This window comes from Mytilus galloprovincialis, chromosome 8 (assembly GCF_965363235.1).
Source record: "Mytilus galloprovincialis chromosome 8, xbMytGall1.hap1.1, whole genome shotgun sequence".
Classification (NCBI taxonomy): Eukaryota; Metazoa; Mollusca; class Bivalvia; order Mytilida; family Mytilidae; genus Mytilus; species Mytilus galloprovincialis.
The window spans coordinates 91,015,487-91,035,137 of NC_134845.1; the positions used below are offsets into that span (position 1 = coordinate 91,015,487).

At 31.3% G+C, this 19,651-nt stretch overlaps 1 protein-coding gene across 1 annotated transcript; it reads right to left on the reverse strand.

The window, feature by feature from the left end:
• Nucleotides 1-7,581: 7,581 nt before the first annotated feature.
• On the reverse strand, nt 7,582-19,035 carry LOC143043669 (transient receptor potential cation channel subfamily M member-like 2). The gene is made up of 4 exons (XM_076215867.1): nt 18,914-19,035; nt 16,136-16,317; nt 13,619-13,748; nt 7,582-8,359 (listed from the first exon to the last, which is right to left on the reverse strand). Exons 1-4 carry the CDS (start codon nt 18,976-18,978, stop codon nt 8,206-8,208), a joined length of 531 nt encoding a protein of 176 aa, XP_076071982.1. The 5' UTR covers nt 18,979-19,035; the 3' UTR covers nt 7,582-8,205.
• Between the last annotated feature and the right edge of the window lie 616 nt (nt 19,036-19,651).

Sequence of the window (19,651 nt, forward strand, 5' to 3'; positions counted from 1 at the left end):
ACATACAAGAGTGTATCGCCAGCATGGTAATTATGCATTTCTCTTGCTGTTCAACATTTCAACGTTTAAAATGGTTTTTATTTGTCAGATCAGGACAAAACTTTCTATGCAGTATTTGGTTTTCGCATTCGCTGAAACCCGAACATTGACCAATTGTTGTCTTCTATACTTTTTGGTCTCTGGTGAAGAGACTTCATGGCATCCAGACCAAGTCTTCTTATTGTGATAATTCTTATAGGCATCTTTACAAATATTTTGTTATACTCACAAATGTTGTCATGCTTATATATATAATAAAATAAAATTAGCGATATAGAATTAATACTAGCTTTCTATTTTTGTCAAACAGAGTAAACAGACACAGTCAAATAACATTGTTTCCCCTTGATTGGTTATATAAATTTTGTTAATGTGTGTTGCGTTCGTTTTTAACAGACTAATTACAAACCAAGTTATTATTTTTACACTGTGAAGGTTTTGCCATTTACAGCTTCAACTAATTGTATTTAAAAAATTCAATACGTAATAAGATTTTTTACATCATTCAATAGCTATAATGAAAAAAGTTGTTTTATTGTATTGTGTGTTTCCATTGACATTATAAGAGTACTTTGATATCATCCAAAGGCTGAACGTTTTTCAATGACAATTTTAAAAGAAGATCCTTATACAAATTGCAAACTGTATATGCTATCTTTGTCTAACTCCGAGAATTATTTTTTATGAAGTAGGTTCATGTTTTGTGAAAAACTGCTTTTCTCACTTGTTTAACTGCTAGGCAGGTGTGGTAATGTATGACCCGCCAGAAGTAAAATAAACTGTTTTAAGTTATATAGATACAATATGTTTTGGTAATATAATTATATTAGAAAATTTCAAATCAAGTTTTTAACATGCTAGCTAGTCACTAGTATCATCAAAAAGCAAAATCTTTCCTAAAGCCTTTGTTGTTAATACTTTGGATTATAATCCATTTAGAATATATGACACCTCGTTAAACTTTACTAGTTCAGTATCATATTTAAAGTAGTTCATAAGGCGACAATGAGCCGCTGGACCACACCTAATTTAGTATGCAAAATGATCAATATTCTCCGATGTACAGTTGTATAGCGTTTCGCTAATAAATAATAGCTAAAAAGTCATTTCAGATTTAAATGGATGACGTTTAAGTATAGCGAACAATTAACCTATAGTACAATCCAAAAATGTAACTGCGTGTTAAATGTTTATCGATAAAAATCATTCAATTGTTTATATAACCTTCTTTCATAAAGTGTTTTCTTTTGAACTTCAGCTATACACTTAAAAGGAAACCTTTTGAATAATCTGATCAGAAATTTGTTATCCTCACTATCTATGTGATGCACGACTTCTTTAAAACGGGGGACTATGATTAACTTTGATATATTACAGTTTCATTTCATACCACAGAAAAGTGAAGGTTTTTAACTCAGAAGAGATACCACTCTCATATACACTGAACCTTCTTCTTTGTTAAGGTTCAGTTTTTTTCCGGGCAATTCTAAAGCCGTAAAAACGCATTAAACGTAGGTGCTTTATTTTATTTTATTTATACATTGACTACTGTTTCATATGCCCTTGACGTTAATAGAATACAATTTCATTCATGAATGCAACATTATATAAATGTTATAAAATAGATTTATACATAATATTAATAACAAGGAAACAGATTATTGCTAGCTATAGACGGTATGTGAAGAATTAAAAAAAAATCAAACCTAATAAGCATATAGTTTAAATCATAATTACACTTATCACTACAAAGCATATTTTCAGCATATAATGAAATATCATAGTCAAGTAAATAATGTTAATTATAAAAACTGTTAAAAAGAGAGTCAAAAAGTAAAAATCTGACGTTACAAAACAAAAAATCCATGATAAATGGACCAAAATCTTGCAATATTTAATATGGCTTAGAAAGTATTTATTTTTTGTTTTAAGTAACACTACACCAACCTATCATGTGTCTATGTTAAATATATGTCCAATGTGTAGTAACAGACGGTTAAAAGTGTAAATTCATTGTAAAGAACGTTTATGAAACTTTATTTAGATATGTATATGTTGAATGAAAATAAAAAATAGCACTGTGCGTAACAATAATACAAACGTAATCGGTTTTTCCATAATTATATCTTTAAATTGAAACCGATATTTCTATTTCTAAATTAAAAAAAAAAGTTATATTGAGCAGTAGCTTACGTTATATATATGAATCAAACAATAAAGTGTATTTGAATCTACATGACATGCATGATGTACTATGGCATATAATGTTCTTATGACTTTCAGTTTGGATTACTGTGGGAGGAAAACAAAACTATTGACGTCCGGATATTGTTTCCGTCATCGGACGGATTTAAAGTAATATCCTTCCGTTTAAGGCTGTTTTACCTAGTATACAAATCCTTTGTACTTCGGGACAGGCCTACTATTTTCACGTTTTCCTTTATCCTTTGGTCATACATATACTATGAACAAATTGTATAATTTTCCGTTTTTTTTTCACGCATCGTTGTAAATATAACGTATTTGATGAGACTGTGGTACAAAGTGAGAGGTTTAGCGCTATTAAACCAGTTTCAATCCATCATTTTCTACATTTGAAAATGTCTATACCAAGTCAGGAATACGACAATTGTTGTCCATTCGTTATTGAGGTGTTTTGATATTCTCTATATACTACATTATAGTGACCGCTGTGGATAAACTTAGAATTCATTGTAAATAGCAAAAAGTATAATCACAAAAATACTGAACTCTGAGGAAAATTCAAAACGGAAAGTTCCTAATCAAATGGTAAAATCAAAAGCACAAACACATCAAACAAATGGATAACATCTGTTATATTCATGACCTGGTACAGGCCACTTCTGATGTGGAAAATGGTGGATTGAACCTGGTTTTATAGCTAGCTAAACCTCTCACCTGTATGACAGTCGCATCAAATTCCGTTATATTGACAATGATGAGTGAACAAAACAAACAGACATAATAGGTAAAAATGTCAATACTACGTAATTCTGAAAAAAATAGCGAGTTAGTTGTTTGTAAGCTATATTTTGCCATACACACAGGGATGCTGAATGTTTTAATGTAGAAGCAAATTTTACTCATTAAATCATTGAAAACATTATTTTGGTGATCTAAGGTGTCTTATAGACTTAAAAAAACTCCATGGCATTTTCTATCTGGACTGGAACAGAAAAGGTAATGTATTCGTAAAAATGTTTTGTTAGTTTGCTTGCATAAGTATTATATTTAAAGATCCTTTTCTGAACTTGACACACGTTTTTTTATGTACAATTATTTGTCTTATTCAATTATATAATTGTTATTCATACTATATATTTTGCGTCGAGGCTATGGACAAGTTAATATGTGTTATAAAAAAGAGGATTTAGTATGATTGCCAATAAGACAACTCTCCACAAGAGACCAAAGACCTGTTGTCTTTATTGCAAAACTGATAAATTGAAAATAATAATGTACATATATATTATATTTCCGTGTCATTCATATTTAAACGACATACACCATCAATTCGTAATGACATGTATCTTGAATCAAACATCAAAATTTTAAAACAATTCTGCATTCTTATTGATATTTTTTATTACATGTATCCAAACATCCAATTTTTTTTGCAGCTAGCCTTACGATAGCCGCAATCTTTAAATTAAAATATATAGCTTAGTGTAACCTATTGTGGAAAGGTTGATATACATTATACTCTACTTGTTGCCAATTCTTTCAAACGCTATTGAATCGTAAAAAATTAATAACAAACTTAACCATGTTTTGATTTTCGAAGAAACTATACTCTCAGTTTTAATCACTCAATAAAGATCCTGTTCTTTTTTCACTCGTTCTGAACTCGAATACAACATGCATGTAGTCAGTGTCATACACGTAGATTTTACAACTTTGAAAGGTAGGGAGAGAGTTCTTCACAATCTTGTTCTTTTTGTAGTCAAAACACAAAGATTTTAATTCAATTATTTGTGTATTGCCAAGCTATCAACACACATAATCGAAACCTAACAGAACCGAAAGTATAAAACTAAAACAAACAGAACAATATATCAGTGATCTGAAAAAGCACAGTTGAACCCTTCAATTAAAACGTATAATAACGAAAATGCTCCTAGGAAGACACATGATTCGTATGGATAACAACTGTCATATACCTGACTTGTATAGTAATTTTATAATATAGAAAATGGTGGATTGATTCTGGTTGTATAGTTCGCTGATGCATGTAAAGTTGGTATATTTTTACTAAGGTATTACAATACTGTAGTCAGGGAATAACAAATGGCATTTATTTCATATCGGTTGAGAATAAGATTCTCTTATTGGATTAAAAGGGGTCACATGACATTCATTATTCTTCAGTAATAAATTCCATGGGTCATAAACAGAAAAAAACTTTTACATGATAATGACCGGTGGGGCGTGGTTTCCGTCTGAAAATGACCGTTGGGGCGTGGTTTCCGTCTGAAAGTGACTGTTGGGGCGTGATTTCTCTGTTAATGACCGGTGGGGGGTGGTTTCTCTGTTTAGAGAGATGTACCTTTTAGAAAACATGTTCCTGTTTTTAATATTATATTTATGTTGTTGAATTGATAATTATATGTTTTCGTTAATTATAAAATTAAAGATAACTTGATTAAGTATTTATATACTGAAAAATTGCACTAAAATGAATGGCAGTATTACTACGACTGGTCTTCACTCTTTGCCATAGAAATCGTACAACTACTCGAGTTCGCTGTAGGCATTTTCAATTGATGAGAATTTTCAAAAACATGGTTTCTCAATGAAATAAACATAATAGTTCTTGAAAAGCTGGTCATTATCGTGATACATGGATTGCCCGTAGGACAGTGGTATTGGCTGCGACAGTGATAATGACCTCGCATTCGGCTCAGTCATTATCACTATCTTAGTCAATACCACTGTCCTGTGGGCAGTCCATATATCACGATAATGATCAGTTTTTCAAGAACTATTATACAAATGTTGGTTCTAATATTGATTCCCGTATAAGGTCTTTGCATCGGGTATAAAAACATTTATATTTTAACCAGTTGTTGGCATTTTACTGGATATTTTCCTCTCGTATATGTTTTGATGGTATAATACAAAACCCCTATTGGGAGTGATTTTTCTTGATATTTATATGATATTCATATGATAAAGACATAATCTTTCAATCAGTTGAATTGAGGTCTGAAGCTGTCATGTCAGTAGCTGCTAGTAGTCTTTTGTTAATTCATGTATCAATATCATTCTTTTAGCTATTGCATATTCTGACATCGGACTTGACCTTCTTTTCAACTGAATTTTACTGTGCGTATGTTTTTCCTACTTCAATTAGAGGTAAAGCGGAGGGTTAAGATCTAAAACCGTGTTGAACACTGCCGCATCCAAATATTTTGGAGTTTATTATGACATCCATAATCATTGAACTAGTACACATTTTTGTTTTCTACTTTTTGATCGGGTTGTTGTCTCTTTGGCACATTTCCCATTTATTTCCCTTCTCAAGTGCTATGTACGATAACATATACTTATTTCTTATTTAAGCAGAAACTGTCCCAACACAGTACAGTTATGAGGAGGACAGATTACAAAAGACACTCGGTACACTTTAAGGACACGATCATGAATTGGTTGATCCGTACGATGTGTCTATATAATCTTACTAAGGACATTTTTACCATGTTTCAGATTGTTTTTTTCCATTTACGGTGTCTAGTCTTTTATGTACCGAACATGACCTATTCCCGAATATGACAGTTTTACTGTTTTAATGTACTACATTGAATATGCTTATCAGCTTTGCTGTAAAAGAAGAACGAAAGATACCAGAGGGACAGCCTAACTGTAACATGTAACAGTTTATACTAGACCTTAACTGGTTTAGATCATACACACACAAACTCATAAAAAGTTAAAAGTCTTAGAAAATTTTCACCGAGGTTTACGCCAGCAAGAAAGGCAGCACTTCTGCTGTGACGTGGATTATTATCGATTTAGTAATAATTAAAAATCACCTGTTTTAAAGACCTTGATTTTTCGAAATTCAAAGGACTGTTTCCCGAAGAACAAAGTACGTAAGCTGTATTAGGGAAAACCTTTGGAATTATGGATCCTGCTTGCTAAAACTTCTATTTGTTTGTTTTCTGAAGTTTTTTATCCGAGTATCTGGCGTACAACCTTTTAAACTTGGTATCTCTGATCAGCTCATTTCCTGTAGGGAGCCAAATGATCATCCTTGTGTTGTAAGAATGACTTATATCTTTAAAAACAGCTTCAGTTTTTCATGTTTAGCTATGGTGATTATGTTGGTTGATTGGCTAAAACAAGCATGTCTAACTCAATACTAAATATCATAATAATCATAAAGTTACAGTTTGGGTCCAGAAGTTTCAGATAAGAATTTTTTTTTTATAGATTCGAACATTTACGATTACAGAAGACGACGATGATGGATAACAAGGTATGAACAAAGTGCACGTACCTTAATCGATCTATTATCAACTATTCCTGTAGGATGAATAACATTTGTCAGTATCGTTTGTATCGGGGCTTCAAAAATTACACTTTTTTATTTTCATCATCAAGTTGGCTAATATATAATCAATATCAGGTCTATTAATCTGCTTTATTTATTCCCCCATATTGAACTAAACTAAAAATGAATGATTCGAATGTCGTGATGCTAGAAATTTATTGTTAATAAAAAAACATTGTAATCGTTTATCTCTCAATTATGTATGCAAATCTGAAATAAATGCTTCTAAGGTAAAGTCAAAATGCAATTCCCCTTTTACAGCATTGTTGTTATTTATGATAATAAAAGTGATTGTGGAAAAGGCATGTATTTTCATTTCATATGAATGATAAATGACAGAACTTTAATATTGAATATTCTGTAGTTGCATTTTGCATAAACATCTTCATGAGAATTAAACCATTTTTAAATATAAATCACTAATTCACAATTTCATATACATATACATATACAAACATGTGTATATACTTGCTTGCATTAAATTGTAACCCCTTTGGTTACATTTTACCTTTCACATGAAACTATGAGCATGTCTACAGTTGGGTGCAAAACCAAATCAAATAAACGTGCATGACCTCGTGTGCACATATTTAATTAGTTAACTTCAATTTTTTATTTTGCTAAAACGACTTTTACCTCAATAATTACCGTAAATGTGTTTGAACCCGTCACAATTTAAAAACACTTTTAATTCGAAATAATGACTTAAATAAATTGCAAAACATCAGTTTCAATAACTTAAAATGGTGGATTTTTAATATTTTCTTTTACAAGATTGACAACGCGTGAACGCGAAAAAAAAAAAAAAAACAAACACAAAAGCAAACGCCCGTTTACATTCTATGTCTTCGGAAATGTCCGAGTGATCGAAGAGTTAACTTTTCCGCCCTTTTACATTTAATACTTGGTCAGCACCCAACTATATTTATCAAACGCTTGCAATCTGCTTTTGTTTCTATATGACTGAAAAAACTTAACTGTAATTTCTTAAACACTTTATTATAGAGAAACATACTAAAAAAGTTAGTACATGTAGATACAACATATTGATTAAGTTTTCATGTTTACTAATTATTCAAGATTCACTGAGAATGAAAACTGTTTTACTGCATACGCGAGTCATGCTATTTTTATGTACATAAATGAATTCGAAATACATAAAAAGGTTACTTTCAATCAGTTTTATAACATTTATACCACATCTTTAGGTGCTCATGACCCCGAAGAAAACCTTTTACAAATTTAAAAAAGTCAACATATTTTAAAGCAAAACTTGTGGCAAAGCAAAACTTAATCTTGATCTTTTACAACACATACAATTATGACAAGACCAACTTAGAAATGCAAAAAAACAAACACACCAAACTTAAATAATGACCTACCGCTCTACGTAAATAAAACTTATGTGTGAATATATGTGTTTTTAACGCGATGCACTATTACTTTTACTGTTTATTTCATATCAATTGTCAAAAAGTCTATATAACTCAAACCTGATCGCAGTTTAAAACAGTACTTAGTTGCAAAAAAATGATTAGTAAGAGCCGACGATGTGTTATGCAAACTGTATTCGAGCATCTTTTAATGTCATATTATCGCCTTTGATAAACTGATGCTACAACTGGTTGTCGATAATCCAAATGTCTTATCTCCTGAATCAAAGTGTCTCTCATTTGATGCATTTCCTCTCGTAAATCCTTGATGTTTTGCTGGGTAGGTGTTGATTCCATTTCCTTGTTTATATCCCTGAAATGTTTTACGCGTCATTAAAAATCAAATGGTAATTTCTAAGTAATCGAGGCAAAGCGAATATAACTATTATCACTTGATGAAATGAAAATGTCAACAATGTTTATTAATAACTTGAAGTTTTCGGATGTTTAAATTATGGATACAGAGCATTAATCTTAGAAACACTTGTCGGAGCTGTATTGTTCATGTGCGTATTTAAGCCTTGGGCCAAGGTAAAATAAGCACCAATGTCAAATTTGAAGCTGGAGTTTTGAAAGTATATACAAACGTATTTGATTTGAAGGAGAGCAATGTCTGTATCATTTAGAAATTATTACACTAGAGTTTTTGATATAACAAACTAATCAAAGCATTTACTAAATTTCATCACCAGTACAAGGATAATATTTGTAAATCATCAAGCAGACATCTTGTTCTTTCATGTATTCCACATTCAATCTTCAATAATACTCTTAACAAAGCACAAACATGTCGGTTTTCCCCTCAAAAGCTAATCAAACATTTACACAGACTAATTAAGAAAGGATATAGTTACGATACTGTGGTTTGGTTATTAAGGACAGCATATTTTGGTATTGATATTGATAACATAGGGATTTTGCATCGGAAATAAATACATTTATTCGAAAACCAGTAGTGGACATGATACGGATAATGCGTTTCTAATATTGTTTATGATAGTATGATCCTTGACCCTGAACGGAAGAAATTGTTCTGGATTTTCATTACATAAAGACATACATGTACTCTTTCATTCAGTTAAAATAAGGTCTGGACCTGACATGATGTAACTGCTAGAAGTCCTTTGCTTATTTATGTAACATTGTCATTTTGCGCGGTATCTTGTGTTTCCGATTTGGACATCGGACAAGACTCTTTTAAACTTAGTTTGACTGTGCGTATTGATGTGCGTTTATCTTGTATCTAGAGGTATTGTGTGAGGGTTGAGATCTCCAAAAATATTTTAAAAACCCGTTGCGCTCTTGTATCCCAATTCAGGAAGCTCCAGGCTTTGTTAGTCTTGTATGTTTTTTCCTGGAATTTTAGCTCATTTATATGTTTTGTTTGTCAGTCATTTTATTTGAACTAGAATGTTTTTTTTTATTAGGGACCTGCGGAATTTCCTCCCTGTGTTGAAGAATCAATGGTGGTGTTCAACAGTCGCTCTTTCTACGTGTTGTTTTCTCTGAAATATATTCCATTCCCATTTTCAATTTTTAAAGATAAAATCAGAACAATTTCCAAATTGCCAATGACTAGACACATGTTCAAATAATTATTTAAAATTAATTTAGGTTATGTTTAATCTATTGTCACTGAATTATAGTGTCGATGATACAGAACGAAGATCCCTCAGTCAAACAATCAGATACGTCGTTTTGATGGCATACATGTACATCTTTTAACCTTTCTACTTTTAATCACCTCCTTCGCTTTCTTCTGTGTTGATCTGAACATTACTGATTTATTCCATCAGCTAATTAGATGCATTGACTATAATAAGTGCTTAATTTATTTACAGACAACCCAGACAGTAAATTTTCACTTATTCTAAATTTCGAAATGATACAGTTGTATGAACTTTGTTATGAAAAGAAAAAAAAAAAGAAATCAATAAAAAAAGGCAAATGGCAAAGTAATTAAAAGAGGGACGAACGATACCAGAGGGCCAGTCAAACTCATAAATCGAAAATAAACTGACAACGCCATGGCTAGAAATGAAAAAGTCAAGCAGACAAACAATGGTACACATGGCACAACATAGAAAAATAAAGCGACACGACCCCCCCCCCCCCCGTTTTTCACCCCATCCAAAACTAGGGATGATATCAGGCGCTCCGGAAAGGTAAGCACCTCCAGCTCCACATGTGGACACCCGTCGTGTTGTTCTTGTTATAACAAATCCGGTAAATAGTCAAATTCGTGAGGTCACATTCATGAAAGGGAAGGAGATTGTAGTTACGACGTAAGGATCATATAAGATATCATATGTGAAAAGGTTTTTCCAGAATTGCCTCCGTAAAATTTACGAAACGATGATTACCACTTCACCATTTGGAACTCTTGGCTTACTAGCTTCCTTGTGAGCAGCAACCCTCTAGCAAGAACATCATGATAGGAAATACAAGCACGGGAATATGGTATCAATTGGAAGATATATACCCCGTATGTATCTGCTGCATGGATTTTGCTAATTAAAAATGGAAGTTTCACAAATGGAAAGTTCTTTTGTGGTATAGTTTTGTTTTCAAACGACCCTCATTGTCAATTTCTAGATGTAAGTCAAGATATGAGGCCGACTTAACTGAATCTGTTGTATTTTTTTTTATCTCTATTTCGATGGGATAGATGCGTTCAACAAAGTCACAAAATTTAGAATTATTTAGTGAGAGAACATCATCTATATAGCGGAAAGCAAATTAAGTAATGAAGTCTAAACTAATTTTGATGGTAGTTATACAAAATGTACCCGAAATGAATGTCCTATATTGCAATAATGCAGAAGTCATGGGAGTTAATCATTTTAAAAAGATACGTTTGTGTTCATGTTCATGCTAATAACAACAAAGCGCAAATATGAAGTAGAAATAAGAATCCGTTAACCTATGCCGGAATGGCTATGAATTGTTCCGGAACTTCAAACATCGGGCTCAGCGTGTAAGGTTTTAGGAACCAGTGCTGATATTATAGGATGTTTTTATGGTTTGGCGGGGCTAATGAAAGGTCAGTAGGAATGAATAGAATAGGAAATTTGCATTAAGTATATTGCACTGTGTCGAGCGGCTGATATTGTACGATATCTATACCAAGAAAACCCGATTATCTATTTATCGTTATATTAGTGGTCTTTTTCCCTCTCCCTAAGACAGTTTTACGATTGACGAAAGCAAGCTTGATAACGTCTCCTCTCGCATTGTGACGTCGCTGATAACTTCTACTCTCACATGGTGACGTCACTGATAATGCCTGGTCTCGTTTTAAGTCTAGATACGAGAATTACTGAGTGACAGAGCAGTGTGATATAGGCGTAAGGAAGGACGATAATTACATAATTACATATTAATATTTCTGGGTTTACTGTTTACATTCAAAAGATGATCTTTATCTCATTATACTTTTCAATTCGTTTATAAACTGAATCTAACCAACATATGTTACGTAAACATGTACAAATCATGCATTACCAGAAGATGCATTATTTGCAAATGTTTAACCTAAATATGAATATTTTATATTATAGTTTATTTTGTTTGTTGTTGTTGTCAAATTGTATATGGGTAGAGTAACAAATCTTTAAAATAGTATAAACAAAGACTTGACATACGTTTCATTATTGAAAGCCAGGCGCGTAGCTACTTTTACGTCAAAAAGCCCGGCCGTACACGTGAATTTTGATAACAAAAAAAAAAATAGCAATCTAAAAATGAAAAGAACTGATCAAAAGCACAAGAGCCTTGTACTTATTTTTTCAATTGGGAATAAAAGGGACGAAATGCTATGTTAAACCAAATAGCAAAAGAGTATCCAGAGCATACTGATGAAGTATACGTTAAATGTTCCTGTGTTTAACGGATAAATTACTTTTTTATTCGCAGTTTCAAAACAAGTAGTTACAGTTTGGGGTTTTAAATTTTTACACATATCACTTACTTTGTCAAACGTACATCGAATGTTATGAAACTTCGGAAGAAACTTTTTTTTTTATTAATGTCTAAAGCAAAAACTTTGAAAGTATTTTTCTAGTTCGTTTTTCAGTTCTGTACTGACAGTCTGGGAATTTCTTTCCATGATAAACTTATGAACCTCCATAGGTTCTCATGAAAATTGGGCAAACGTTTATATTCAAGATCGAGAAAAAATATCTAAAGAAAATATATGATTTTTTTTAAAGTAAAGTGAAGAGACAGAAAGGCATTGTATTCAGTAAACAAAGCATGCGTTTGCAAATTATTATCTGAGACGTGTCCTACAGGTAGGATGATTAGGTGTCATAAAGGTCGGACGAAAAGTTGGATATGTCTTAAGTTAAGAGAGCTTATAGATCACAACTGAGGACAACAAAGTGTCATAAGATGGTCTTAGGAAAAGTCTTAATCTTAATCCTAAAGTAGCTTCGCATGAGAACAACATCTCAGGTTATACCACAGGACTCTTTACGAATTCTAATTATTTCATGTTCATTAAGGATGTATTTTTTTTTGTCAATTGAATGCTTTACCCCAGGGCTTCTTTTAAACATATTTCAAAGTTATTGGTTTGGACATTTTCTCTCTGACCACTATGTTTTAAATTAGCACAACGAATGAATTAAACAGAACAAATACAACATTTAGATTCTAAAGTATGTTGCTATAGATGAGTTTTATTTATGACAGGAATCGTATCTCATTCTCCATAACTCGTTACCTTTTTGGGACTTCGCCTCGTTGACCAGCTTTGGTCCCATAGACCTTAACACAGGTTCGGGCGTACATGTAGAAATGACCTAGCTACGCCACTGAAAGCAATGTCTTACAAATGTTAAAAGAACTGAATGAGATTTTTACTAATGTGAGTAAGTCTGAAACTTATAAGGACTGTCATAACAAAACAATAGCTGTTTAAAAAAAAAACCCGGTCATTCCAATTAAATAATGGTTTTTCTCTCACTATAATATATGACAATTTATAACTATACTTTTTTAATCGTTTGTTCAACATGGATACATACTATCCAAAAGAGGCCAAAAAAAAAAAATCCCACAAAAACAACCAGTAAGAGCCTTAATTAAGCAGATATGTAAAAATAACGAATACAGGGTAAAAGTGAACATCAACAATCTGTTTTATTATACTTCACGTTAAAATGCCATATTTTGATTGGCTAATACGAGGGTGTTAATTTACTCTATCACATGGCTGAGAGGATGACCATTTTTGTTAATGTTACCCTCTAGTCTAGATCAATCAAAATCGACAATTTAAAGGAAAATAAATGCAATGCTTAAGTTCTACGTTTTTTTAATCAGAATTTATTATTTGACTGTCAAAAAAAAAACAACAAAAAAAAAACATATTGCTTAACTTTTGCTGGTTTTTATTATTATACCTGAATGTAACGTTGATATGTACGTGACGTCATTGAAAATACCTTTAATATACAATTAAATTGTAAAAGACAATAATGATAGGACATTCAGTATAATAAATTAAATAACAGCTATGTGTTATTTATATAATGTTATCTGTTTCGAATGAATAATAATATTTTACCTTTCGTCAGTCATCATGTTCTTCGCATCATATCTACTACGAGCATACTCAGGTCCGTGTTGATAAGTTTCGAATGCATTTTTTTCAACGACATGTAGTCTTTCAATTTCGGCAGCCTGAACATCATGTACTACAACAAAATGAGCATTATTTAATAACAAATAACAAAATGTATAATTGTACTAAGTTCTTATCAGTTATTTACTTTTTTTTAGATAATATAGTAAATGTTATGTTTTGATAATAACCACAGGAAGAGTGATATGATGACAAAAAGAATTGAAAATTAAATTTCGTTAACTAGAGTACATTTACATAAATTCACATAGGTTTAAATGTAACATTTCTAGACTTTTATCATTTTTTTACTTTTAATTTATACCTTTAATCCTTTGCTGAAAAGTAGGACAGTTTCTGTTCTTTATATTATAATAACATAGTGTAAATTGAATTTTATTTATTTATTCTTGAGTTTTGTAAAATAAGAATTTCTTTTATTGATTCAACTGGATTTTTATTTTTGACTGTTACATGTAATAGCAAAGGGAGATAACCACTAGCAAAATGTGGCGACCCCCCATCTTTTCGTGTTTAAAATAACTTGACGTTGTGCGTAATCAAAACTATGTTGCCTAAATATTCATATCTAGTGTTTGTCTTGTGGATATACACCTCTGAGGAGCAAACAAGTTCTAGAATAAAACTGTTTTTCCTTACCTGATTTTTTGGTTTATATGACTGTAAAAAATAATTGGCGAAGAAAAAATCACATGATGGTGCGATTCTTTTGTTTCTACTCCCTTTGAAAGTATCAAATTCTTATGATTTCCCAATTTTTCATAAATTTTTACCCATTTTTGGGCTATTATCGTGAAAAAAAATCAAAGTTCTACAATTAAACTTTTTTTCATACTCTCAATAAAGATGAAGTAGACCAATCTGAATAAAATCAACTAAAATAAACTATAGGTAAGTGTTAATGTAAGAAAGTATTATCATATTTTGATGCTTTTTCGTGTCAAATTTACCATGTTGTCAATTTTGTAAATTTGTGATTTTTCTCTGTTTAAAGAACCAAATTCATATTATTTCAACTTCCTTTTCCTTGTTATACATCTTTGAAAAAATACATATCTAAGAAATTTGAAAAGTAAAAGTTATATGGGATGTTTATAGTTCTGGTAAAATCATTTTTTGTATCCCTCACCCATTTTCCTCAAAATTATAACTAAAAATACTGACTTAATTAGTAAATTTGAAAATTTCATTACTCAAAAACTACTGATTGGAAATACGCAATGCTTTCAGAGAGTTTTTTTTCATTTATAGTTTCCACGAAAATATTTAGATTTTTCGATCAAGAGACAGTTTGAAGATAAAATGAAGAAAAAGGGACTTTGAGTTGACATGTAAGTTTTGACGAGTTTAAACTATGCATATTAAACATTTTTTGATTTAATAAGTTTGTATCATGTCAGTGGTATCTTAGTGAGTACAATATGACAATGATGTTTGTCTCATGTGTAGTTTAACTGAATTTTACGATCACGTGACTCTATTGTTGCTGATAGACTTAGGGTCAATCCGTGACCTGCTTTCTAACTGACAAAGTATTTTTTTGTTAGATATTTCAAATCAGTAGTCACATCCTCATCAGCAGTCGTTGTGGTGTTTTCCAATGAGTATATTTCATAATATCTCTTAAAAACGTTACAACGTTTCGAAAGTTTCTTTTTTTTTGTTGCTTAGAAAATATTACGAAATATTTGATATATAAGCATTGAGTTTTCTCAAAACTTTGATTCACTGATTAACGCAATACATATAAATGTGCCTATAACACAATGATGGGCTACAGTTTTTAAAAACCATTTTCAGCATTCAATACTATTTCAGAACTAGTATATCATATCAGAAACTATATCATAAATATAATGTATTGTTAAAATGATTAAAGTGTCATATTGCCGGCATCACTTTCTACCGAAAATTAAAAAATAAAAAACTAAAAGAATCGTAACAAAATTACAAAAAAAATGTATTTTCATTGTATTTAATGAAATGTTCTTTATAGGTATCTGATTAAACATTTTGAAATTTGATAAATTGTTTGTGGAATCATTTTTCAAACGAAAATATTCGATATATTGTATCGGTAATTGTTAAAATACAAGTGTTATAGAGATTTTGCTTGCTTGACTTTTGTCAATGTTTGTGTTTCAAATACCTTTTTTTGTTATTTTTTTCAAAATTGAATAATACCGTTAGTTTTGTTCTTTGCATTGTTTTGTGTTTGTAACTTCGGCACCTATTATAGCTGACTCTGCGGTATCAAATTTGCTCAGTTTGAAAGGCCGTAATGTTACAAATAGTTTTCAATTTCTGTGTCATTTTGGTGGTATCTAGTGCAGAGTTATTAACTTTGCATTCACACGTTATCTTCTTTTTTTACAGCATAATGCACTTGTAGTAAATACAGAATTACAATGCTTTTCGACATAAATTGGCAATATTTACCAAAGGCGCTCCCGTACTTTTCAGGAGTCCGTTTAATGTCGCGATAAAACACAATTAATCTCCAGACGTGTATAATTATCGGTATTGGAAACATTGGTCTGTCATGGTATTCATGTACCAATGCATACATGTGGAATTTATAAATCATTTCAGAGTTGTCCTGTACTGTGTCGAATGTTCGCCTGTGAAAAAAAAATTATTACTACATACTGTGGATTCATTCATTTTCGTGGGTACCAATTTTCTTGGATTAAAGAAAACTTGCATGTTCATGGATATTCAATTTCACGGTTTTGCCGAAGCAAACATTCAAGCATATAGAAAATATGTAATTCGTTGAACATTTAATTTAGTGGTTAGACTATACCCACGAAAGCCACGATAATTGGTATCCAACGCATATTAATGAATCCACAGTGTATCTTTTGTTGTTGTAATAAACTTATAGTATGAAATAAAGATGTATCTCCGCATTAGATAAAAATAAACACTTTTTACAATATTATGAGGAATTTTGCAATTGCTAATTCTTAATTGTTTTTTACATTGTAACAAAGGCAAAAACAAAAATGAAACAAATGCTTATTGTTTTTTTATTCATTGTTTGTTCGAGCATGTAATCATCTAATGCAGGCTTGTTTGTTTATATTGAATAAACCTATATCTATAGTCTTTAACTTCTGGTGTAACACCACTAACTAAGGCCCGGCCAGAAAGCACATACCAGAAAGTAGTACATAATTAACACAAAATAGTTCCTACGCATGAGTGTAACTTTTAAAATATGTAGAATATTTAGGTATTTTTGGTATGAAATGAAAGCTGAAGGACTGGTGATCATTGTAGAACACTTTTAGACTTTTAGTTATGAATATTAAAAAACTGCATCAAATTTTAAAAAGAGGGTTCATTTTGTCTGTTTGTCAGATTTGAAGTACCTGTGTTGGTACATCCGAAGTTCCGGGAACCAGTTTTTTCTTATATGCCATTAAAGGTATGTTGATTTTTTCAGTAGAAGACACCATAAAGTGTTGCTTTGAAATGCAATGATTGCCACTTTATTTGAACTTAAAACAAAAGAAATGTTCCTTCTTGAAACGGAGGAATTTAACATAGAAAGCAATGGGACCATGAATTAGTGGTGTACTTCCTATTACAAAGAATCATCAGAAATCCATTTTTTAGAAGTTGTACCTATTCCAATGAAAATAAGTTAAATTTGATGTTAGTAATCATGTTTAACATCTTTTTTTGGTGAACCATCCTGTTTATGGGAAATTTAAGCTCTTTAATTGGCATACTCAAGTATTTTAGCCTTTTATGGTCATACAACATGCATGCAGTTAAGACTTGACTCAAAATTCTTATTTTTGCATTTGTTGTGATTGAAATCAATAAAACATGTATTTTATGACTTGTGTATGGTACAAAAAAGCTCTTGGTCAAAATAATCATCATTTTTCAAGTTTTATTGTTTTTCTTATGGTAGCCTTTTACAATCTAGGCATATGGTATATACTCATATACGAATTCTAGAATCTCACTGTACATTCAATTTTGAACCAGTTTAGCAAGTTATCTAGCTGAGGGATATATACATTGCTCTTAATAATCTATGTTTAACCACAGAATTATGGTTTATACAAAACAAAAGCAATTTTTCAATTTAAAGAAAAAAGGGGGATAATTTTCTCATTTATGTCTTAAGTTTTGACTAATATATTTTTATTTAATGTAGAACCTCTGATAAAAAAATGACTATTGGTAAGCACATATCTTTCCTAATAGAAATTAATAAATAAAAAATGATATTGAGAATATAAAAAGTATATTGGCCATTGGTAATAGCCATATGCAGCTGTCTTTGAATAACCCATATGTTACTACCAGTCCAATTTGAGCTTAAAATTAGTAAAATAGTATTTGGACTAAAGCTTTATATGTTTTTTATTGCTTGAAATAGATCATAGAATGAAATTAAGTAAAGCTCAAGTCAATATAGCAAGTTAGGTCCTGTTATAGGTGTAACACCACTAATTAAGGCCCGGCCAGAAAGCACATACCAGAAAGTAATACATATTTAACACAAAATAGTTCCTACGCATGAGTTTAACTTTCAAAATATATAGAATATTTAGGTATTTTTGGTATGAAATACAAGCTGAAGGACTGGTGATCATTGTAGAACACTTTTAGACTTTTAATTATGAATATCAAAAAAACTGCATCAAATTTTAAAAAGAGGGTTCATTTTGTCTGTTTGTCAGATTTGAAGTACCTGTTTTGGTACATCCAAAGTTCCGGGAACCAGTTCTTTCGTATATGCCATTAAAGGTATGTTGATTTTTTTCAGTAGAAGACACCATAAAGTGTTGCTTTGAAATGCAGTGATTGCCACTTTATTTGAACTTAAAACAAAGAGGTGTTCCTTCTTGAAACGGAGGAATTTAACATAGAACGCAATGGGACCATGAATTAGTGGTGTACCTCCTTCTGTGTCATATTGTTTCTTGTAGAGAGTTGTTTAATTGGCAATAATAATACATCATCTTTTTAATATTAACACCTTACAATTAGAAAAAAAGAAATTACCTATTTCGAATATTGAACAGAATAAATATTGCGATTTATGTTATTGCGAGTACTAAAAATGCGTAGATCAAGTGTACACATCGAACAGTACAATTCCAGTTTATCTTGTCACTATTCTGTAATAGTTAATGGTGACAACCTTCGAATGTCTAAATGTCAAGCCATATATATGTATCTAATACTTACGAAAACATCGCAATAATAATATTCACTAACAGAATATTTGTCAAAATTAGATACACAGCCGGCATCACCGCATTGAACTGGTTTTTTATTGGACATCGTAGTGTTGGTCCATCCGTGTAGAGCTGACGATTACGTGTACAGTTCGTAGGTTTGTCGCCTAAAAGATTAAACGTATAAGTACTACTTTTCAATTTAGTTAAACAAGTTATATAAACAGTAAACTCTATTACATAAGAATGTGAATGATTATCCAAAGTGGGAATAGAACAAATCTGGATGGCGCGTTCTCAATGTATAATTTCTTATACACAATTGATGGGATGTGGTATGATTGCCTTTGGTAATAAGGAGCTCCATTGAGCCTATGTCGCTCTACTGGTATTCCTATTCAGAGAAATTTCAAAACTGCTTTGTTCCCCTATGATCTATTTTAAGCCGTGTCTGCCATGTTCGTTGACAGGCACGGTCATTTGACACATTTCGTAAACTAGATACCTTAATGCTGATTGTGGCAAAGTTTGGTTACATTTGTCTCTGTTAATTCAGAAGACTTTTGTAAAAGATTACACAATTTGATGAGAAATTGTTCAAGTTTGGTCATGTGGACTTATTTGTAGGTCTTACTTTATTAGATATCTAAAATTTACATTTTGATAATTTTACAAAACTGCTTTCTTTTGGGCCAATATGATTTTTTTTTAAATTCGTGACCGAAGCCGTAAAGAGAGTCCATATAAG